Genomic DNA, 24915 nt, shown 5'->3' on the forward strand with positions numbered 1-24915 from the left:
AGTCACCTGGAATGCATTTCAATTAACAGGTGTGCCTTCTAAAAAATTAATTTGTGGAATGTCTTTCCTTCTTAATGCGTTTGAGCCAATCAGTTGTGTCGTGACAAGTTAGGGGTGGTATACAGAAGATAGCTCTATTAAGGTAAAAGACCAAGTCCATATTATGGCAAGAGCAGCTCAAATAAGCAAAGAGAAACAACAGTCCATCGTTACTTTAAAACATGAAGATCAGTCAACCTGGAAAATTACAAGAATTTTGAAAGTTTCTTCAAGTGCGTCTCAAAAACCCTCAAGCTCTATGATGAAACTGGCTCTCATGAGGACCACGGGTTACTTACTTATAAGTTAAATACTTATTTTCCACCATAATTTGCAAATAAATTCATTAAAAATCCTATAATGTGATTTTCTGGATTTTTTCCCTCATTTTGTCTGTCATAGTTGAAGTGTACCTACGATGAAAATTACAGGCCTCTCATCTTTTTAAGTGGGAGAACTTGCACAATTGGTGACTGACTAAATACTTTTTTGCCCCACTGTACATATATATAATTTTTTTTTTTACTCAGTCTCAACTTTATCATATATGCATAGTCACTTTAACTATACATTCATGTACATACTACCTCAATTGGCCCGACCAACCAGTGCTCCCGCACATTGGCTAACCGGGCTATCTGCATTATGTCCCACCCACCACCCGCCAACCCCTCTTTTACGCTACTACTACTCTCTGTTCATCATATATGCATAGTCCCTTTAACCATATCTACATATACATACTACCTCAATCAGTCTGACTAACTGGTATGTATGTAGCCTCGCTACTTTTATAGCCTCGCTACTGTTATTTTTCACTGTCTTTTTACTGTTGTTTGCATTTCTTTACTTACCTATTGTTCACCTAATACCTAATACCTTTTTTGCACTATTGTTTAGAGCCTGTAAGTAAGCATTTCACTGTAATACCTGTTGTATTCGGTGCACGTGACAAATAAACTTTGATATGATTTGAACTTACTGTTGAGTGTTAGAATAGTAAAATACTCAAAGTACAATTTCAAAATCTGGTTGTGCATCAGAAGTTTTCTCTTGTTATGTCAGTAACTGTCAGAGCAAAATGTGTAGAATTGCAGGAAATTAGCTGTTAAACTGCTATTTTGTCCCCTGTCACATGGCAAAATGAGTAGAATTGCAGGAAATTAATTATAACATTTCAATATCTTCTCACAACCCCATGGCAAAATGTGCAGAATTGAAGCAAACTTGCTTTAAAATTGCAACATTTCCCTACAGCCCATGGCAAACAAGAATGGCAGGAAATTAAATCTAAAACTTATCTCCGATGTCAAGAGTGGAGCCCCTTATGATGAGTTCAGATTTTTTTGTGGCCCCCACCCCAATCAAAGTTGCCCATCCCTGAGCTAGACCATGCTGGTCAGAGCAGCTTGACCAGCATAGGCCAATATGGACCAGCATAGACAAGCAAGGACCAGCTGGAAATGCATGCTGGTCTATGCTGTTTTTTTTTATAGCAGGGTTGATCAGGTGTTGGCTGAATTGGCAATCAGTGAGTCAGTTGTCGGCTTACTTGACAGTATGTGTGGGTTGTCGAGTGTGTTGGTTGAGTAGTAGACCATTTTAGTCATATCCCCTACTGAAAGCTATTTCTTACAATGTCTAAGAAGAAGATCTATGCTCAGGTTAGTTTCCCCTGAACTGAAATTTGCTCTCTCCTTTAGGATCAACCCTTCATCTTCACTAAGGTCAATAGCCTCCCGAGTCCACCTGTTACCACTACCACCCCTGTCCCAGTCACTAACACCACCACCCCCAGCCCTGTGCCCCGGTGTGACTCCTCCATACCTGTGTGGGTGCCCGTGTTGCTGGGCGTCACTGGCTTACTGATCGGCTGGGGAATCACATGGCTACTCATGTCCTGCAGAGAACGGCGGAATAAGAGGAAAATGGGAGAGAAAGAGGTTGAGATGAAAGGAACTGGTTTCTAATGATATTCAGCAACAGATAACAAATACTTTTTTATAGTTTGAATGTGGAAATACAGTGTCAAAAGCATGTAGGTGGCATGGACAATAATTTAGCTTTGTATCAACCGAAATGGTTAAATTGTCAGTAACTATGTCATTGGGTATTTCAAGAGAAATGTTGGCATTCAATTGCATCATGTGAGCCCCTATGAATTACCAGGATGAATAGGTCAGCGTAACCCAAGCCCATTGCAATAGAAGTTGGAGCCATTGTCCATGGAGATTAACAAAGAGAGAAAGGGGGGGTATTTTATTGAGGGTACACAACAAGTTGCCTCACCATGTTAATATTTGATAGAGCTATGATAGAGGGGTTACAATAAAAGTAATGGATATCCCCAAATTATGTTAATAAACTTAGAATGTACTTTGTTTGCAGGCAGGTCAGCTTCAATGAAGGGTAAAGAAAGCTACCTGCAAAATGTTTTGTACCCCCAAATACGATTTAAAAAAAGCTCGTACCGTACTGCTGGTTACAAATCTTTGCCAAAATACAGAAAGCCTGAGTGAACCAAAATAAACTACACCGTTTGTACAGTAGTAGACCACGCCCTCTGCTGGTGAGCACGACGTAGTTCTCTCTGCGTAGTAGTTTTTAGTGTTTCAAAGAAAATGGCGGAAAGCGAGCTCAACGTTGACAGCATCATCTCTCGATTGCTTGAAGGTATGCTGTTTTTGTTTTGCAATTAACCGTGTGGTTACTTGGTGGGGACAGCAAAGAAAAAGGATGTAACAATTTTATGTCATTTTCAGGTGTCGAAGAACGAATGTAAAATCATATTTGGTGACGCCAGTTGACTTTGCTTGCTAGCTAACGCGTCAGAGGAGAAAGGTGGGACTGGGAGAGTGGTTCAACAAACTAGTGACTTTAGCCTTAGCTAACTGTGTTATGCCCTGTTTAGGTAACTACCATTTTACTGTAACTAGTTAGTTAATTTGCCAAAAAAGCAACATCTGTTTGAATATAAATATATGCTGTCACATTTGATTTGTGTTATGCTAGCTAACGCGGTGTGTTACAGTAACGTTAGATATATGATCAAGCAAGCAAACGTTACTCTAGTTTACGAAATTAGCTAGTTAGATACTCTTTGCCTAGCGCAGGACATGGATGTTATTTATATATATATGTGTATGCACATTTTTATTGCTCGTGTTAGCTTTTAAATCTTGATGAGAGGGGGCTTTGCCAGCGTGAACACACACCCCTCTCCGTCCGTGTTGCTAGGTAGTCAGTTAAGCTAGCTAGATTCAGATTTGTTTTCAACGCAGGGCTGTATAGGGGCTATTACGTTGTTAGTGAAGTAAGAATGCCTCTAACTTAGTCATATCTATGTGTAACGTTATAGGTAGCAATAACACAGAAAAGCCCGAGTTAGCTAGTATGCGTCAACTCGAGCAGTCACAACATTGCTTTAACCTGCCATTGACGTCTACTCAGTTTCGCATCTGTAGCGAGTTAGTCATTTTACAAACTGCTTTCAATGTTGGTTTGGTATGTACCCACCTGGGCGTTTTATTTTCTGTACTGAAATCACCTTTGGAAGATGTCACACTTCAGCCGACATGAAAAGCATGTTTTGTCTGGATTTCTTTTTTCATATAAATTGTTGAGATGTTGAAGACCACAGTTAACCTGATATTACACGCTGTACATTTTGCCATCAAACACCTTTTCGTGACACTGTCCCACTTGGAACACTCAGCAAAAGTGACAACCACCTGTTTTATTCAGTTCAGCACATTGCTGAACTGAAATTGCAGGCCTTTGAAAAATCCCAATTAGGGATGTTAATGGATAACCTTTCATTGGTTAGCCCAATTGGTTAGCCCTGGAAAATACACTTGACCAGTCATGCTTACCAGTCTATCGGTTAATTTTCATAATTGTGAGGAATAAAATTGGTGTGTGTGTAGTTTTACATTGGTCTTCATGTATCTTATTTGTCACATTTGCAAAGCATACAGAGCCTAGTTTTAGGAACGGAATAGCCTATCACCTGTCAGACAGTGCGGAAGCAGCTCCTAAAAAAGGCTGGTACAGGAGTGGAAAGTGCTACTATTTTTATTTTTATTTCTAAATCTCAACTAGCTCACCTCCCGTTCCCCAATCGAGTGTATAGGCTATAGTCAATGGTAGGCAGGCTATCAACGAGTCCCCCACCACTTTGCAATGTGAGCTTGAAGCAGTATAATTGTTTGAAACCCAATCGTTTGACTTATTTCAAATAATGAGGCATTTAAAGTAAAAATCAAATGTTATTAGTCACATGAGCCGAATACAACTGCTTACTTACGAGCCGCTAACCAACAATGCAGTTTAAAAATATATATAAGAACTAAAAGTAACAAGTAATTAAAGAGCAGCAGTAAAATAATGATAGCAAGACTATATACAGGGGGGCACTGGTTAGTTGAGGTCATATGTACATGTAGATAGAGTTATTAAAGTGACTATGCATAGATAACAGCTACTCTCTGATGTTAAGAAGCCTATTGGACCTAGACTTGGTGCTTCGGTACTGCTTGCCGTGCGGTAGCAGAGAGAACAGTCTATGACTAGGGTGTCTGGAATCTTTTTAGGGCCTTCCTCTGACACCGCCTGGTATAGAGGTCCTGGATGGCAGGAAGCTTGGCCCCAGTGATGTACTGGGCCGTTCGCACTACCCTCTTGTAGTGCCTTGGGGTCAGAGCCCGAACAGTTGCCATACCAGGCAGTGACGCAACCAGTCAGGATGCTCTCGATGGTAGAACCTTTTGAGGATTTGAGAACTCATGCCAAATCTTTTCAGTCTCCTGAGGGGGAATAGGTTTTGTCGTGCCCTCTTCGTGACTGTCTTGGTGTGCTTGGACACCAAGGAACTTGACGCTCTTAACCCTGCTCCACTGCAGCCCCGTCGATGAGAATGGGGGTGTTTCTGGTCCTCTTTTTTCCTGTAGTCCACAATCATCTCCTTTATCTTGATCATGTTGAGGTAGAGCTTGTTGTCCTGGCACCACACGACCTGGTCTCTGACCTCCCTATAGGCTGTCTCATCGTTGTCGGTGATCAGGTTTACCACCGTTGTGTCATCGGCAAACTTAATGATGGTGTTGTGCCTGGCCGTGCAGTCATGAGTAAACATGGAGTACAGAAGGGGACTGAGCACGCACCCTTAAGGGGCCCCTGTGTTGAGGATCAGCGTGGCGAATATGTTGTTACCTACCCTTACCACCTGGGGGTGGCCCGTCAGTAAGTCTAGAATCCAGTTGCAGAGGGAGGTGTTTAGTCTCAGGGTCCTTAGCTTATTGATGAGCTTTGAGGGCAGTATGGTGTTGAATGCTGAGCTGTAGTCAATGAATAGCATTCTCACAGGTGCTATTTTTGTCCAGGTGGGAAAGGGCAGTGTGGAGTGCAATCTCTGTGGATCTGTTGGAGTGGTATGCAAATTGAAGTGGGTCTAGGGTTTCTGTGATAATGGTGTTGATGTGAGCAATGACCAACCTTTCAAAGCACCTCATGGCTACAGACGTGAGTGCTATGGGTTGGTAGTCCATTAGGCAGGTTACCTTAGTGTTCTTGGGCACAGGCTAGAGGTTGACCGATTATGATTTTTCAACGCCGATACTGATTATTGGAGGACCAAAAACAGCCTATACCAATTAATCGGACGATTTATTTTATATATATATATATATATATATAATATTGTCATTATTACAAAATATATATATATATATATATATATATATATATTGTAATAATGACAATTACAACAATACTGAATGAACACTTATTTTCACTTAATATAATACATCAATAAAATCAATTTAGCCTCAAATAAATAATGAAACATGTTCAATTTGGTTTAAATACTACAAAAACAAAGTGTTGGAGGAGAAAGTAGAAGTGCAATATGTGCCATGTAAGAATGCTAACGTTTAAGTTCATTGCTCAGAACATGAGAACATATGAAAGCTGGTGGTTCCTTTTTAACAGGAGTCTTCAATATTCCCAGGTAAGAAGTTTTAGGTTGTAGTTATTATAGGAATAATAGGACTATTTCTCTATACCATTTGTATTTCATTAACCTTTTGACTATTGGATGTTCTTATAGGCACTTTAGTATTGCCAGTGTAACAGTATAGCTTCCGTCCCTCTCCTCGCTCCTACCTGGGCTCGAACCAGGAACACATCGACAGCAGCCACCCTTGAAGCAGTGTTACCCATGCAGAGCAAGGGGAACAACCACTCCCAAGTCTCAGAGCAAGTGACGTTTGAAACGCTATTAGCGTGCACCCCGCTAACTAGCTGGCCATTTCACATCGGTTACACCTGCCTAATCTCGGGAGTTGATAGGCTTGAAGTCATAAACAGCGCAATGCTTGAATCACAACAGAGCTGCTGGCAAAACGCACGAAAGTGCTGTTTGAATGAATGCTTACGAGCCTGCTGGTGCCTACCATCGCTCAGTCAGACTGCTCTATCAAATCATAGACTTAGTTATAACATAACACACAGAAATACGAGCCTTAGGTCATTAATATGGTCAAATCCGGAAACTATCATCTCGAAAACGACGTTTATTCTTTCAGTGAAATACGGAACCGTTCCAAATTTTATCTAAGGGGTGGCATCCATTAGTCTAAATATTCCTGTTTCATTGCACAACCGAGGCAGTTAACCCACCGTTCCTAGGCCGTCATTGAAAAGAAGAATGTGTTCTTAACTGACTTGCCTAGTTAAATAAAGGTGTAAAAAAAACACAAAAAACAGACTAAATCGGTGTCCATAAATACATATTTCCGATTGTTATGAAAACTTAAAATCGGCCCTAATTAATCGGCCATTCCGATTAATCGGTCGACCTCTAGCACAGGCACTATGATGGTCTGCTTAAAACATGTTGGTATTACAGACTCGGACATGGAGACGTTTAAAATGTCAGTGAAGACACTTGCCAGTTGGTCAGTGCATGCTTGCAGTACACGTCCTGGTAATCCGTCTGGCCCTGCGGCCTTGTGAATGTTGACCTGTTTAAAGGTCTTACTGACATCGGCTGCGGAGAGCATGATCACACAGTCTTCCGGCACAGCTAGTGCTCTCGTGTATGTTTCAGTGCAATTTTCCTCGAAGCGAGCATAGAAGTAGTTTAGCTCGTCTGGTAGGCTCGTGTCACTGGGCAGCTCTCGGCTGTGCTTCCCTTTGTAGTCTGTAATGGTTTACAAGCCCTGCCACATCCAACGAGCATCAAAGCCGGTGTAGTACGATTCGATCTTAGTCCTCTATTGATGCTTTGCCTGTTTGATGGTTTGTCGGGTGGCATAGCGGGATTTCTTATAAGACTCCAGCTCCGTGAAAGCGGCAGCTCTAGCCTTTAGCTCAATGTGGATGTTGCCTTTTATCCATGGCTTCTGGTTGGGGTATGTACTAGAGGGCGACCGATTAATCGGCATGGCCGATTTAATTAGGGGGACGCCGATTACATTGCAATCCACAAGGAGACTGCATGGCAGGCTGACCACCTGTTACGCGAGTGCAGCATCAAAATGACCTGGTGGATGCAAGGAGCCAGGCTAAGTTGCTAGCTAGCATTGATTATATTTTATAAGATAAGTTTAATCTTCACTTAATGACTAGTTAACTACACATAATTGATGATATTCCTAGGTTATCTAGCTTGTCCTGCGTTGCATATAATCAATGTGGTGCCTGTTAATTTATCATCGACTCACAGCCTACTTCGCCAAACGGGTGATGATTTAACAAAAGTGCATTTGCTAAAAAAGCAAAATCGTTGCACAAATGTACCCAACCATAAACATCAATGCCTTTCTTAAAATCAATACACAGAAGTATAATTGTTTTTTACCTGCATATTTAGTTAAAATAAATTAATGTTAGCAGGCTATATTAACTAAGGAAATTGTCACTTCTCTTGCGTTCAGTGCAAGCGGAGTCGGGGTATATGCAGCAGTTTGGGCTGCCCGGCTCGTTACAAACTGTGTGAAGACCATTTCTTCCTAACAAAGACCATAATTAATTTGCCAGAATTTTACATAATTATGACATAGCATTGAAGGTTGTGCAGTGTAACAGCAATATTTAGACTTAAGGTTGCCACCCGTTCAATAAAATACAGAACGGTTCCGTATTTCACTGAAAGAATAAATGTTTTGTTTTTGAAATAATACTTTACAGATTTGACCATATTAATGACCAAAGGCTCATATTTCTGTGTGTTTATTATATTATAATTAAGTTTATGAGTTGATATTTGATAGAGCAGTCTGACTGAGCGGTGGTAGGCAGCAGCAGGCTCGTAAGCATTCATTCAAACAGCACATTACTGCGTTTGCCAGCAGCTCTTAGCAATGCTTGAAGCACCGCGCTGTTTATGACTTCAAGCCTATCAACTCCCGAGATTAGGCTGGCAATACTAAAGTGCCTATAGGAATATCCAATAGTCAAAGGTATATGAAATACAAATGGCATAGAGTGAAATAGTCGACGTGTCATTATTCCTATAATAACTACAACCTAAAACTTCTTAACTGGTAATATGTTCTGAGCAAGGAACTTAAACATTGGCTTTTTTTACATGGCACATATTGCACTTTTACTTTCTCCTCCAACACTGTGTTTTTGTATTATTTAAACTAAATTAAACATGTTTCATTATTTATTTGAGGCTACGTTGATTTTATGTATTATATTAAGTTAAAATAAGTGTTCATTGTTCATTCAGTATTGTTGTAATTGTCATTTACATATATATATATATATATATATATATATATATATATATATATATATATATATATATATATATCCCGAAACATATTCCAGTCTGTGCTAGCAAAACAGTTCTGTAGCTTAGCATCATTTCTTACCGTGCTTCAAAGGTAGCCAAGCCAAAATCTCACTATAGAAACATGGAGGCAATTATTTCATAAGGACTTCATTGTGCCATTAACCAGCCTTTCTCTCGGTTTTTATATCAACTTTCTTTGTTTTTCCAGAAGCCAAATGTACAATCCTAGTCATATTAGCAACCCATCCAAGTGGTTGCTATTAGATTCCCCCTCTTTCTAAGTATATAAGAGATTTTTGTCTGTCACATATGGAACTCCTCACATTAGGTGCGCTGTTTAGAATTTTTTTTTTCATGCAAATGTTTGAAAATAACATTTTATTAGCTGACGACAGGCTTGCTGTTGTTGCATGTTTCCATTAAGCTCTTATTGAAAAATGTCAGTTCCTTGTATGCATGCATAGTATTTTCTGTTGATCATGTCATTTTAAAAAAGAAAAACAATTCTGACAATGAGGGTCAGTTACTCGGCACGGAAATGTGTTTGCTCAGCAGCAAAATGGACATCCTTAATCCCAATTCAATTCCATCCAGACCACTAGCAGGGAGCTTGCCTAAGTCACCTAGTGACTCCCTGAAAAGTATTAGCCAAACTAATTGTGGGCTCCCAAGTGGCGCAGTGGTGTAAGGCACTGCATCTCAGTGCTAGAGCCGTCACTACAGACACTGGTTTGAATCCAGGAGGCCCCGGTGCTCAACTGAGCAAGAGGACAAGTACATTTGTGCCTAGTTTGAGAAACAGACGCTTCACAAGTCCTCAACTGGCAGCTTCATTAAATAGTACTCGCAAAACACCAGTCTCAACGTCAACAGTGAAGAGGCAACTCCGCGGGTGTTGCAAGAAAAGCCTTCTCAGTCTGGCCAATAAAAATAAAAGATTAAGATGGGCAAAATAACAGACACTGGACAGCGGAAGATTGGAAAAAAGTGTTATGGACAGACTTATTTAAGTTTGAGGTGTTCGGATCACAAAGAAGAACATTCGTGGGATGCAGAAAAAAGGAAAAGTTGCTGGAGCAGTGCTTGACCCCATCTGTCAAGCATGGTGGAGGCAATGTGATGGTCTGGGGGTTCTTTGGTGGTGGTGAATTGGGAGATTTGTACAGGATAAAAGGGATCTTGAAGGAAGGGTAACATTCCATTTTGCAACGCCATGCCATACCTTGTGGACGGCGCTTAATTGGAGCCAATTTCCTCCTCCAACAGGACAATGACCCAAAACACTGCTCCAAACTATGCAGGAACTATTTAGGGAAGAAGCCGTCAGCTGGTATTCTGTCTGTGCTGGCCACTCCATTATTGTCACCGGATCTCAACCCTATTGAGCTTGGGAGCAGTATGTTACGTAAGAAGTGCCCATCAAGCCAATTTGTGGGAGGTGCTTCAGGAAGCATAGGGTGAAATATCTTCAGATTACCTCAACAAATTGACAACTAGAATGCCAAAGGTCTACAAGGCTGTAATTCCTGCAAATGGACGATTCTTTGGCAAAAGAAAAGTTTGAAGGACACCATTTCAATTAAAAATCATTATTTATAACCTTGCCAATGTCTTGACTATATTTCCTATTCATTTTGCAACTCATTTCATGTATGTTTCCATGGAAAACAAGAACATTTCTAAGTGACCCCAAACTTTTGAACGGTAGTGTACATGTCGTCGTCGGTTCTTTTTTAAAACATCTCGACAAAGTCGGGACAACCCTACTGTCTATGAATTTGACTGGTTACACTTCTCCAGCCCTGTCCCTCAGCTGTTTAACGAAACAGGTGGGGCGAACACTTTGTTTCAACAGCAGATTGCCACTTTAAGTGGTTGCATATTCTGCACTGGTTTGAAGACAATGAAAAGCACATTACACATTTAAAGCCAGCACGATTTAAAATGGAGAGAAGGGTCATGACTCGTGGTTGTGATTGATAGCCCTATCTTTCTCTCAAGTACGAGGATGTCGTCCAGGGAAGATAGTCCAGATGACGGAGGCGGAGGTGCGGGGGTTGTGCATCAAGTCCCGGGAGATCTTCCTCAGTCAGCCCATTCTACTGGAGCTGGAGGCTCCGCTCAAAATCTGCGGTCAGTACAATGAATTATTCCTCTTCCTTCCTACTGCTATATCCTTACTCCTGGGCCCTCTTTCTTTCCCCCTGAGAGGACAAATAGCATATGAGAAATAGCAGGGTTAGAAAAATATCAGCTGTCTGAATAAAGACATAGGCCTAATGTTTGTGAATTTACATGAACGTGAAAAGGGCATCCTCGCCCACACACAGTTGTCTTTAAACCAACATGTCAGAGAGAAAGGAGAGGCTAGGATAACACATTGGAGAGATATAGGCCTAGCTCAGTAAGTAGAGCAGTAGGATGTAAGTGGTATGTGTCTCCCTCAAGTGTCTGCTGCTCTACAGGATGTGGCCATCTCCCTTCCAGCAAGGACAATCTGGATCAAGCTCACTCTCCACTCCTGCCAATTGTCCAGGCTATGTCAATCTCAATGTGACTACCCTGGATAAAGAACCTAAAATAATGGTTGTCTCATAACCTCTCTGCTCTCGTTCTCCCACTAGGTGATATCCATGGCCAGTACACAGACCTGCTGCGGCTCTTTGAGTACGGGGGCTTCCCGCCGGAGGCTAACTACCTTTTCCTGGGAGACTACGTGGACCGAGGCAAGCAGTCCCTGGAGACCATCTGTCTACTGCTGGCCTACAAGATCAAATACCCCGAGAACTTCTTCCTACTCAGAGGCAACCACGAGTGTGCTTCCATCAACCGCATCTACGGTTTCTATGATGAGTGTAAGACAGGAAGCAGTGTCTCTCACACACATACACACCCTGAATCGGTTATCTTTCTGTGTCTGCGGCACTTTTTGTGGAAAGGGCCAACACACAAATGGAATTCATAATGGCAATGGTTTTGTGTTCTCTACTGAGTATACCAAACATTAGGAACACCTTCCTAATATTGAGTTGCACCACCTCAGAACAGTCTCTATTCATCTGGGCATGGACTCTACAAGGTGTTGAAAGTGTTCCACGGGGATGCTGGCGCATGTTGACTCCAATGCTTCCCACAGTTGTGTCAAGTTGGCTGGATATATTTGGGGTGGTGGACCATTCTTGATACACACGAGAAACTGTTGAGCGTTATAAACCCAGCAGTGTTGACATAATCAAACCGGTGAGCCTGGCACCTACCATACCCAATTCAAAGGCACAAACAATCCAGTCTCAATTGTCTCTAGGCTAAAAACAAAAAGCTACGCTCATATTGTTCATCAATATTGATTTGAAGTGGATTTAACAAGTGACATCAGTAAGGGATCATAGCTTTCACCTGGTGTCATGGAAAGAGCAGGTGTTCTTAATGTTTTATATACTCCTTTATGCATTACTTTATGTAATTCCATGTCTTTCTATGTTGTGTACCCCAGGCAAACGCAGATTCAACATAAAGCTGTGGAAGACCTTCACAGATTGCTTCAACTGTCTGCCCATCGCCGCTATAATCGATGAGAAGATCTTCTGCTGCCATGGAGGTATTCGTGGGTGCTTTTCTATCAATTATTTTTCTATGAATATTATTAATTCACAATCATCCCTCTTCCTCAGGTCTCTCTCCTGATCTACAGTCCATGGAGCAAATTCGACGCATCATGAGGCCAACTGATGTCCCTGACACAGGTGTGTAAACGTGTGTGTGTGTGGTACATGTGCCGTATTTGTGGTGGCTCTGACTGCACTCTCTCTGTGCTAGGACTGCTGTGTGATCTGCTGTGGTCGGATCCAGACAAAGACGTGCAGGGATGGGGGGAAAACGACCGGGGTGTCTCCTTCACCTTTGGGGCTGACGTGGTCAGCAAGTTCCTCAACCGCCACGACCTGGACCTCATCTGCAGAGCCCACCAGGTAGAGCCTAATGTATGATGGCTATGTTCATGTGGATGCATCTCTAAAGAAGGTTCATTAACTCATGTGTTGTTCTGTACTGGAAGGTTGTTGAGGACGGCTATGAGTTTTTTGCCAAACGGCAGCTGGTGACGCTGTTCTCGGCTCCCAACTACTGCGGGGAGTTTGATAACGCTGGGGGCATGATGAGCGTTGACGAGTCCCTCATGTGTTCCTTTCAGGTGAGAACTCGCACGTAAACACACTTACTGTGGATGAGTCTCCCAATGCTGGAAACAAACTGAGTATTAATACTTTCTCTCTCAGATTTTGAAGCCGTCAGAGAAAAAAGCTAAGTACCAGTATGGAGGGGTGAACTCGGGACGCCCCGTAACCCCGCCCCGTACTGCCCAAGCCCCCAAGAAGAGGTGAGCGTCTGGCCCCCCTCCCCCCCGTCACGCATCCTCCTCGCACCCTTTCCCCTGCTGTCCCCTCCCTCCCATCTATAGGAAGCGCTCTAGCCCCCCCTGACCCCCACTCACCTCTTTCATATATGTGTAAAACATAAAATCTTTGCTGTGAACTTTTGTTTTTTTATTCATAATGACTTGTGGATTTTCAATGCTATGAAATGTGTTGCTCAGGTTAAGGTGCAGCAATACGATACAAACCTTTTGTGGAAAGGGGCAACACATTTGGAACGGACGCTTTTCTGCCTTCAATGAAACATAGTAAAAAGTATAGCTTATTATTTGAGTGAGGTGGGTTCTTTACCCCCAGCCAACAACGTTAATTCTTCCAGACCTATAACGTTTCCAGACCCTTGCATTTTCCCTGCTAATGCGTATGTAACCTTCTCACAATATTACTAATAACATGTCATTTTCCTCCCACATTTTGGCTACAGTAACTGATTGGAATGGTTTAGCCTCCTAGTGAGTTTGGAGAATGTCATTTTCACCCTGTTGGACTCAATGTTCTCTTTATGCGGACACTAATGAAGTTTTAACAAAATTACTTTGAAAGTACCCATACAAATGCATATGATCAGAACCATACAAAATGATGGTATATACACACACGGGGCATGTATTGCGTACACATTCTATACAGAGAAGTACTAGTACAGTTAAGGTTGTGTGTACTAACTCAAAGGGCTCACAAATGGGTGTTCCAAATGCCTGTTGGTTTTGTTATGGACATTGTTTTTACTGTATGCCTGTGAGAATGCATAGATGGTTGTGGCTTGGGAAGTTAAAGGCAAGACATTCAAGGCACCTGGTTTCAATTGGTGTTCAGTAGCCTATTATTTTTCTCACACACACACGACCAGTTGGCCACAAGACTATTTCCATTTTTTAAGTGCTATTTTCAGCATTGCCCCTGCAGTTATTGTAAACATGAAATATTACACAAGGAGGTCAGCTCATGTTTACCAAGCTAGCAGAGATGGCACTTTTTACTCGGCAGTGTCAGTTACTTAGACATTGCTGCCCCCTAGAGGTAGATTGACCGCCTAAAGAGGTTGAAGACATCAACAACAAGCAAGGCATCAGAATGCATGAGCCAGTGAGTATATCTACTTGGTGGACCCTTTCCTGTATGCTGATTCCAATATCTGGTTCAGAATTATTATTCTCATCCAACTAATGAGCTTACTAAGGAATATTTGAAATAACATTTTAGTTTGAGTTAGGGCATATCTTGCCTTTTGCCTTGTTCTCATTTATCGGTCTCTATTCAAGTTGGAAACTGTCATTGTTTTTAAACAGTTTTGAGATTTGTACAAGTTTGTTTCAGAATCTTTGAATGGAATAAATGGAACAGTGCTGTTGACCCTGCCTCATGTGTCATTATCCTTTAAGGTGCCTTTCAAACCAGTGCATCAGAGGGCCTAGTGTTGTCTTCCAGAAAGGTATTACGTTGTATGTCAGCCAATTACAAATTTAGAACAGCGATTTTTACCAAGTCGTTTGGACATGGTTAAGGCCAAGTCTGTCTGACACCAGCTCTCGAAGTCCTCTGACTTGTAGTCACAGGTATCAGGCTTGCTTACTTTTATGCCATACCATTTTGGTAATTATTTAATTTAACCCTTATTTTACCAGGTAAGTTGACTGAGAACTCATTCTTATTTACAGCAACAACCTGGGGAATAGTTATAGGGGAGAGGAGGGGGGATGAATGAGCCAACTGTAAACTCGGGATGATTAGGTAACCGTGATGGTCTGAGGGCCAGATTGGGAATTTAGCCAGGACACTGGGGTTAACGCCTCTACTCTTACAATAAGTGCCATGGGATCTTTAGTGACCAGACACCTGTTTAACATCGTCTCCAATCAAGGGACAAACCCAGCAGTGGGATGCAGGGGGGTATGCTGCTGGCCGAATCAGTCTGGGCTGTTAATGTTATGTAGAAATGTCTAGTAATTTTTTTTTTAAAACAAGTGTCAAATATGGCCTGATTTTCCTAGTCAACCATATACACAGTATAAAAGTGCAGTGTTGTTTTTAACACTGAAGTGCAATATGTTACACAGGTTATTATATAAATAAACATACGATTCATGATTAAAGAACATTTTATACTAATTTGTTTTTGGACAATGCGTGGTACAGTAAATTTATCAATCAGGGCTTGAGAGCCTGCAGGACTGACTGGGGCACTCTGCTGGCATAATACTGGTGGTTGCGTAGAGTGGCCAGCACCCCAGCGGAGTTCATGTGCTTCACGTTAGCATCATAACACAATGCACTGCCATGCATGTCTGTCAGCTTACCTGCAGAGGGACAGACAAAAAACAAAATGGCAGGCAACATTACGGTCCTTACTCATAATTAGGAGGTACTTTCAGTAAGAGGAAGATTGTTGCTTACCTCCTACTGCATGCAGGATGGCTTCAGGGGCACATGTGTCCCACTTTTTAGTTCCTAGACTGGCAAATACATAAGCTGAAGCCTTCCCCTCCACAAGCTGAATAATCTACACAAAGATAGGGTGCAACAGAGTAGTAAGAATTCATTTTATAAGTGTATTCAAACTATTCATACCGACTTATTCCAAAGTGTTACAGCCAGAATTCAAAAACACCCATCTACACACACAACACTGCAAATTTATTGAAAATTAAATGTCATTTCTATAAATATTCACACCACTGAATACCACAATACATGTTAGAATCACCTTTGGCAGTGATTAGTTGAATAGACAGAGTGAATGATGAAGGCCAGTGATGAAGATGTCTAGTTGGCACCGAGGCCCAGTGTGATTAATGGCATTGTTTGAATGACTGACCATCTGTGGGCCACAGTGGTAATCTCGAAGAGACAGTCCCACAGACGTCCTAAGGTCACTGAAGCCAGGAGAGGTGAAGATTTGAATCAACAAAATTAATGTTACTATGTGAATTCAAGAGTTCATAAAGAACTATGAATTTTGATGTTTCATTGTACTGTAAGTGCTGTGGATTTGTTAGAGAAACTGTTATTCTGTTCGTTGGACAGCGGAAAGTTCAAAGGGGAACAACAACGATGTGCTCTTATCATAGTGTTGATATGTGATAATTAGATTAGAGAACGTGTCTGAAGTTATGACTTTTGTTTTGTTTTGGGCCTTGCAAATTGATGTTAAATTAGACGATGGGAGATACTGGGATTTATCGCTCTTAGAAAAATAAAAGCTTGTCTTAAACTTAGGTCATGGTAGATCTCGATGTATGTTTGTATATCATAGTGATGAATTTTCTATGCCGTTAAAACAATATTTTGCATTATTTTTATCATGAAGATTTCTGGTATGACCTTGCCAAGCCGACAGCCTGGGATCGAACCCAGCTCTAATGATGCCACTCGGAAGTTCAAATCTGATCACGTTTAAATAGATACGAACCGTAGTCCTCACATTGGAGTAATTTTCCTTTAAATATTATTTGATGAGATGTCTAATAGTACATCTTATTCACAATATACAGTACCAGCCAAAAGTTGACACACCTACTCATTCCAGGGTTTTTCTTTGACTATTTTCTACATTGCAAAATAGTGAAAACATCAAAAATATGAAATTACACATCTAGAATCATGTGTTAAACAAATCAAAATATATTTTATATTTGAGATTCGTCAAAGTAACCACACTTTCTTTGCCGTGACAGCTTTGCACGCTCTTGGCATTCTCTCAACTAGCTTCATGAGGTAGTCACGTGGAATACATTTCAAGTCCATATTATGGCAAGAACAGCTCAAATAAGCAAAGAGAAACGACAGTCCGTTACTTTAAAAGACATGAAGGTCAGTCAATCCGGAACATTTCAAGAACTCTGAAAGTTTCTTCAAGTGCAAGCGCTATGATGAAACAGGCTCTCATGAGGACCGCCACAGAAAAGGTAGACGCAGAGTTACCTCTGCTGCAGAGATTAAGTTAGAGTTAAGTCAGAAATTGCAGCCCAAATAAGTGCTTAACAGAGTTCAAGTAACAGACATTTATCAACAACTGTTCAGAGGAGACTTTGTGAATCAGGCCTTCGTGGTTGAATTTCTGCAAACAAAGCACTACTAAAGGACACCAATAATAAGAAGAGACTTGCTTTGGCCAAGAAATGCAAGCAAAGGACAGACTGGTGGAAATCTGTCCTTTGGTCTGATTAGTCCAAATTTGAGATTTTTGGCTACAACAAAGACGCAGAGTAAGTGAACTGATGATCTCCGCATGTGTGGTTCCCACCGTGAAGCATGAGGAGGTGGTGTGGGGGTGCTTTGCTGGTGACAGTCTGATTTATTTAGAATTCAAGGCACACTTAACCAGCATGGCTACCACAGTATTCTGCAGCGATACGCCATCCCAGCTGGTTTGTGCTAAGTGGGACTATCATTTGTTTTGCAACAGGATAACAGGAGAGTGCAGATGACCTGGCCTCCACAATCACCTGACCTCAACCCAATTGAGATGGTTTGGGATGAGTTGGACTGCAGGAAAAGCAGCCAACAAGTGCTCATTATATGTGGGAACTCCTTCAAGACTGTTGGAAAAGCATTCCAGGTGAAGCTGGTTGAGAGAATGCAGAGTGTGCAAAAGTTGTCAAAGGGTGTCTACTTTGAATAATCTCATTTTGATTTGTTTAACACTTTTTTGGGGTACTACATTATTTCAAAGTTTATTTGTACTATTTTCTACATTGTAGAATAATGAGGAAGACAAAGAAAAACCCTTGACGAGTAGATGTGTTAACTTTTGACTGGTACTGTATGTTTTCTCTAACTGCATTTTTGAGCCAGAGTTAACTCAATCATTTAATGCTAGGACATTGATTGCAAGATATTAGCTCCTTGTCCCTTTGCCTCTTAATAATTGCATAATGGTAAACCTAAATACGTGCATCTTATAGTATTCCAAGTGGTGGCGCAAGGCTTGCAAACTTGGCTATACCCACTGGGTATGATTATGGGGCTATAGCATTCACATGATAATGGAGTCAGATGTAATATCATAGTAGGGTCATAGACCCCTAAAATAATTATGTAATCCTCAGACGAAGTGAATTTTCACGATTCTACAGTTACATCTGAGTCTTTCTGGGTAAATCTAAGCTTTGCTCACCTGGATTGTACAATATTTGCACATTCTTTAAAAACGTCAAGCTCTGTCAAGTTCGTTGTTGATCATTGCTAGATAGCCATTTTCAAATCTTGTCATAGATTTTCAAGCTGATTTAAGTCAAAACTAACTAGGGCACTCAGTAAAATTCAATGTCTTGGTAAGCAACTCCAGTGTATATTTGGCCATGTGTTTCAGGTTGTACTGCTGAAAGGTGAATGTTTCCAAGTATCTGCTGGAAAGCAGACTGAACCAGGTTTTCCTCTAGGATTTTGCCTGTGCTTAGCTCTATTCTGTTTAGGGTAAAAATAAAGTCCCTTGCCGATGAAAAGCATACCGATAACATGATGCAGCCACCACCATGCTTGAAAATATGGAGAGTGGTACTCAGTGATGCGTTGTTGGATTTGCCCCAAGCATAACACTTTGTATTCAGGATCAAGTTCATTTCTTTGCCACATTGTTTGTGCAGTATTGCTTTAGTGCCTAATTGCAAACAGGATGCATGTTTTTGAATATTTGTAATGTGTACAGGCTTTCTTCTTTTCACTCTGTCATTTCGGTTAGTATTGTGGAATAACTACAATGTTGTTGATCCATCCTCAGTTTTCTCCTATTACAGCCATTAAACAAACTGTTTTAAAGTCACCATTGGCCTCATGGTGAAATCCCTGAGCGGTTTCCTTCCTCTCTGGCAACGGAGTTAGGAAGGACTTCTGTATCTTTGTAGTGACTGGGTGTATTGATTGATACGCCATCCAAAGTGTAATTAATAACTTCACCATGCCCAAGAAGATATTCAATCTCTGCTTTTATTGTATCATTATAGTGTGTATTATTATTATTATAGAGTGTAATCGTTAAGACTGGGGAGTCTTTCAGGGTAAAAAAATAATAAACAGAATTCAGCTAAGCACAGGGAAACATCATAAAGGAAAGCCTGGTTCAGTCTGTTTTCCACCAGCCACTGGAAGAAGAATTCTTCTTTCAGCAGGACAAATCTACAAAAGGTCAAATCTACACTGGAGTTGCTTACCAAGAAAACAATGTTCCTGAGTGGCCGAGCTAAAGTTGACTTTACTTGAAAATCTACGGCAGGACCTGCAAATTGTTGTCTAGCAATGATCAACAAGGTGCTTCTACAAAGTATTTACTCAGGGGTGTGAATACTAATAAGATTTTCTGCATTTCATTTTCAACAAGTTTGCAAAAAAAAATCTAAAAACATGTTTTCACTTTGTCATTATGGGGTATTGTGTATAGGCCAGTGACACAAATTCTCAATTTAATCCATTTGAAATTCAGGCTGTGAATACTTTCTCTGAATACATATGCATCCCTAACCTTCCCATCCCTGTATATTTCACCTTATTTCCTGCTCCGCCGACTCTTATCACATCATGAGGTTCCATGGCATCCACAGTGTCTGTGACGAGTTTGTTGCTGTGGGAACGGGTTGTGGTGACAATGCGGCGGCCATCCGGGACCTCCTGTAGCTCGAACCCGAAAGCGCCCAGTCCGGGCATTCCCCACAGAGTTCTCCCCATGTCTGCTGACTCCGCCCCCAGCTGTGGATACAAAAAAAAGAGGAAATTATACACTCACAGTGTATACTATAGAAAATGAAAATGAATCTCCCTATTTCAAAACATGTTCTCCCTACTGAATATGTCATGCCCTGATAGGGTGAGAGGGTATAAGGCAGAAAAATAATTTTTCGTTGTCGATTATTTGTTGGTACCTGATAATTGAAGAAGGGCTGGTTGATGACCCCAGCAATGGCCTTCCCGCCATATGCAATGCCGATCAGAACAGTCACATGATCAAGAAGCCCTGACATCATATGACAACATTTTAGCTGAAGGGAACAAATAACAGTGGACTTCACACAAGTATTGTCATCGTACTGTATAACTACACTGAACGAAAATATAAAAAACACAACATGCAACCATTTCAAAGATTTTACTGAGTTACAGTTCATATAAGGAAATCAATCAAAATACATTCATTAGGCCCTTATCTATGGATTTCACATGACTGGGCAGGGGTGGGCCTGGGAAGGCATAGGACCACCCACTTGGGAGCCATGTCGACCCCAGGCCCAGCCAATCAGAATTTGTTTTTCCCCACTAAAGGGCTTTATTACAGACAGAAATACTCCTCAGCACTCCCCCCTCAGACGATCCCGCAGGTGAAGAAGCCAGATGTGGTCCTGGGCTGGCATGGTTACACATGGTCTGTGTTTGTGAGGCAGGTTGAACGTACTGCCAAATTCTCTAAAACGACGTTGGTGGCGGCCTATGGTAGATAAACATTACATTTTCTGGCAACAGCTCTGGTGAACATTCCTGCAGTCAGCATGCCAATTGCACACTCCCTCAAAACATGAGACATCCGTGGCATTTTAGTGGACTTTTGTCCCTAGCACATGGTGCACCTGTGTAATGATCATGCTGTTTAATCAGCTTCTTGATATGCCACACCTGTCAGGTGGATGATTTATCTTGGCAAAGGAAAAATGCTCACTAACAGGGATGTAAGCTAATTTGTGCACAACATTTTTGAGAAATAAGCTTTTTGTGCATATGGAACATTTCGGGGATCTTTTATTTCAGCACATGAAACATGGACCAAACACTTTACATGTTGCGTTTATATTTTGGTTCAGTGTATTTTTCCAGCATGAAAAACAAATCAGTGAGGTAAAAGTAGTATAATGGTACAAAGTAAAAAAAAAGGGATAGAGAGAAGCCCTAGGACCCATTCCTGGTGCCTGGTTCAGCGTTTTCCACCAGACACTGGGATAAGCATTATCCTTTCAGCAGGACAATAAACTAAAACACATGGCCAAATCTACACTGGAGTTGCTTACCAAGAAAAAACTGAATGTTCCTGAATGGCTGAGTTACAGGTTTGACTTTACTTGAAAATCTACGGCAAGACCTGAAAATGGTTGTCTGGCAATGATCAACGAGGTGCTTCTACAAAGTATTTACTCAGGGGTGTGAATACTAATATGAGATTTTCTGCAATTCATTTTCAACAAATTTGCAAAAAAAATTTAAAACATGTTTTCACCTTGTCATTATGGGATATTGTGTATAGGCCAGTGACAAAAATCTCAATTTAATCCACTTGAAATTCATGCTGTAACAACATGTGGAAAGTTGTGAATACTTTCAGAAGGCACTGTATATTAATACATATGCATCCCTGTATATTTCACCTTATTTCCTGCTATCACATCATGAAGTTCCATGGCATCCACGGTGTCTGTGGCGAGTCTGTTGCTGTGGTTTCAACTGTTCTTCCTGCGGCTATGGAACCCTGACCTGTTCACTGGACGTGCTACCTTGTCCCGGACCTGGTGTTTTTGACTCTACCGCACCTGCTGTCGCGACCTCTGAATGCTCGATGAAAAGCCAACTGACATTTACTCCTGTTGCACCCTCTACAACCACTGTGATTATTATTTGACCCTGCCGGTCAAATATGAACATCTTGAAGAACAATCTAGCCTTAATGGCCATGAAATCTTATAATCTCCACACGATGCATCCGGAAGAGGAATGGCCACCACTCAAGAGCCTGGATCCTCTCTAGGTTCCTTCCTGGGCTCCTCCCTTTCTAGTTTTTCCTAGCTGCCTTCCTAGTTTTTCCTAGCCACCTTGCTGTTTTGGGGTTTTAAGCTGGGTTTCTGTATAAGCATTTTGTAACATCTGCTGAAAATAAACTTGATTTGATGCCCAAGCATTTCTCCTTTACCCTCCCTCTCCACCTATTCTGCTCTCGTCCCTCCCAGTCCAAATGCCCTCCCTCCATCACCATACGGATAGCCGTGCCGAGAAACTGGGCGTCCGACCCTGTGTGACACATCTGATTTGGCAGGTAGAAACACTTTGCTGCTGCTAAGCAGGGAAGAAAGAATAATGGGATGAAGAAAGATAGGAGAGTGAGAGAGACAGAGAGCAAACAGGGAATCAGCACTGATGATTATGTTGGAGATGTTAATGTTAAGACTGAATGAAAGAAGGGGGAACAGGTTGTCGTCAAATATGTTCTACCCTCTTATGGCTTTGAGTCAGTGACTCTTATCACAGAGTGACTGGCAAAAATAATAACAAGTTTATTTACCTTCAGTGTATTCTTTGGTGCCATCAAGGGGGTCGACCCACACAACCAGCTAAAAAGACAAATTCAAATCTGCCATTCAAACACAGAAACATAGCTGGAATGAGCAGTCAGTACCCAGAAAATAATCAAAATCAGGACATTAGGTTTCAGTTTCAGCTCTAAAGTGTCTCTCTCACCTCCTCTTCTTTCAGGGCACTGTACTCTGCTGGACAGGACTTCTGTAGGATGTCTTCAGATTGACCGCTCTCAATCAGGTCCTCTTTGACAGCCTCCTCTGGCAGATCCTGACGTGTGAGAGAGATGTTCACTGTTCAGACTAGGATGTTGTGAAACGTGTTGTGTATTCTAATCTGCAGATCAATGTTTATTTGTCAGTAACATTAGGACAGATCCTATTAATGTACATTCATATACCCACCTCCTCTCCGATTATGGTGATTTTGGGGAAGCTTTTAGACAGGGAGGCACAGATGCTCTGCTGGACCAGCCGGTCTGCCAGTGTCTGTAGATCGTTGGCCCCTGTCTGTGTACATTGAGTACAGAGAAATAATTTATAAAACAACAATCAAGCTCCATTTCACTGCCCATCAATCTCCAGCATTTTGTCCCCCTCTCCGTTCAGTCAGTCAAACCTTTTCCACGATGCCCAGCTCTCCGCTCTGAAGAACCCTTCGTACAATGGCGCCAGCCTTCTCTGCCATAGCGTAAGCCGAAGCTACCAGACGCATCACCACAGCTGGATTTCCAGACATTGCTGATGGAAAGAGAAACACCAAAGTGTAAAGCCGAGGGAGAAAGTTTCCACTATGTACCCTCGAGACTTCATTGTATCACTCACATCAGTCAACAAGTCAATGTAATCAACACACCCTCGACATGTAGTAGAGTTATGTGCAGTATTTGTGCTGTCACCATTACTTTGGCAAAATAAATAGCTTTGTGCCTAAAACACACTTTTAGGCACTAATATACTACCTGTCCTACACACACCATATCTCAATGACACACACGAAATGAAGTAGTTGCAGTAACAACGTGCCATGAGGACAATTGGCTTAACTATTGGAATTTATTAGATGGGCATGATTCTACCCTTCTGAACCCAACGGTCAAAAGGTTACTAGCTAACGTGATGGCTTACTATAATCTCTCGTGACAACATTCGCGAGAATTGTACTTCTGGGTAACCGAGGTGACTAATAGCTATGTATGTGTGCGTGTTATAAGGGTGGGTATAATTTGTGGAACGATCCAACAGGAAACTGTTCCAAAAACTTCGTGAAGTACAAGGTAACATGAGCAATCCACCTAGCTGCCGAATAGGCATCAACTCACCATGTAGCATATTGTTAATGTTTGTCGACCAGAGTGAGTACAGACATTTTTCGGAATAAACATAATTTTAAAGTAATTAAATAGCCCACTCCCTAACCCGTTATTTTATTCTGCTGCTATACAACTTTGTAAGTGTTTGTTGGCAACCTTGTAAGTGTTTGTTGGCAACCTTGTTATTTACGAAGTTTTTGGAACAGATTCCTGTTGGAATGTTCCACAAATTATACCCACCCGTGTTATAATGCTTACTACCACCAGAAACCTGGTGATATTGTCAAGCAAATAAGTCTGTTCTGACTTAGCCTAGGTAGTTGATAGTGCACATCTAGCGTCCATGCACTGTATCGGCTGCCCAGGCTAGTTCTGACTGTTCCCCCCCGACATTAGACTACTAGCTACTGTAGTGCCACAAGACTGCAGGAACGTTCGTAACTTAGTGCTGGTTAGATAGCTACAGTATTTAGGAAAGCGATCTAAATTGAGACAACAACATGAACGTTCAATCAGCAGCACTGAGTACACTATCTTCACTACACATTTATAGTACACCAATAACCGAGCTAGTAAGCACATTGTTAATGAAATAATATAATGGCTCTTACTAAACTCCTGAAGAGACAGCTCCGGACTTGTTGTACTGCAATGAGGTATACCGCGGCCCTGGGTGCAGGGACTTCAATATGGCTTCTTCGGTGATGTTCAACGACAGGTTGGCATCCATTAAATGTGGCATTACCGCCACCTACCCGACTGGAGTATAACTTCCTTATACTTTGCTTATTTTTATTTTTTATTTTTTTGTCTAAAATAAAGGAATACAAAAATTCAAAAAATGCCCTACCATCTAAATACCATACTCCACTATTTAAATATATTTAGTCCTACTTCAGGCCAACAGTCAAAGGATGGGACACCACCACCTAACACACCCTGTAACTCTTCTGATGTCAAGTCTCGCACACCCAAATACCTCTCTGCAGCTGCCACCACAACCTCTATGTTCTGCGACTTACGTTCCATCCCTGCAGTACAGTTGATAACCACTACTATAAATGCCC

General features: G+C 41.5%; 3 protein-coding genes across 5 annotated transcripts in view; 2 read left to right on the forward strand and 1 right to left on the reverse strand.

The window, feature by feature from the left end:
- Nucleotides 1-3970, forward strand: part of LOC110529800 (phospholipase B1, membrane-associated) — a 41065-nt gene extending 37095 nt beyond the window's left edge. For both annotated transcript variants that reach the window (XM_036985290.2, XM_021612336.3), the window contains exon 42: nt 1743-3970. In XM_036985290.2, coding sequence (XP_036841185.1) covers nt 1743-2009 — 267 coding nt within the window. In that variant the 3' untranslated portion in view covers nt 2010-3970. The remainder of the gene's footprint in view (nt 1-1742) is intronic.
- LOC110529802 (serine/threonine-protein phosphatase PP1-beta catalytic subunit) lies at nt 2227-14625 on the forward strand. The gene is made up of 8 exons (XM_021612339.3): nt 2227-2712; nt 10844-10975; nt 11467-11697; nt 12336-12440; nt 12514-12585; nt 12659-12810; nt 12897-13031; nt 13117-14625. Exons 1-8 carry the CDS (start codon nt 2661-2663, stop codon nt 13219-13221), a joined length of 984 nt encoding a protein of 327 aa, XP_021468014.1. The 5' UTR covers nt 2227-2660; the 3' UTR covers nt 13222-14625.
- A 728-nt stretch (nt 14626-15353) lies between these two features.
- On the reverse strand, nt 15354-24503 carry bpnt1 (bisphosphate nucleotidase 1). 2 transcript variants are annotated; one of them, XM_090242389.1, is made up of 10 exons: nt 24460-24503; nt 23155-23276; nt 22941-23045; nt 22699-22806; nt 22523-22571; nt 22219-22296; nt 20127-20218; nt 19753-19953; nt 15667-15772; nt 15354-15569 (listed from the first exon to the last, which is right to left on the reverse strand). In XM_090242389.1, exons 2-10 carry the CDS (start codon nt 23272-23274, stop codon nt 15421-15423), a joined length of 1008 nt encoding a protein of 335 aa, XP_090098515.1. In that variant the 5' UTR covers nt 23275-23276; nt 24460-24503; the 3' UTR covers nt 15354-15420.
- Nucleotides 24504-24915: the final 412 nt, after the last annotated feature.

Source organism: Oncorhynchus mykiss, chromosome 8, assembly GCF_057628025.1.
Source record: "Oncorhynchus mykiss isolate SJ-2025 chromosome 8, ASM5762802v1, whole genome shotgun sequence".
NCBI classification, from domain to species: Eukaryota; Metazoa; Chordata; class Actinopteri; order Salmoniformes; family Salmonidae; genus Oncorhynchus; species Oncorhynchus mykiss.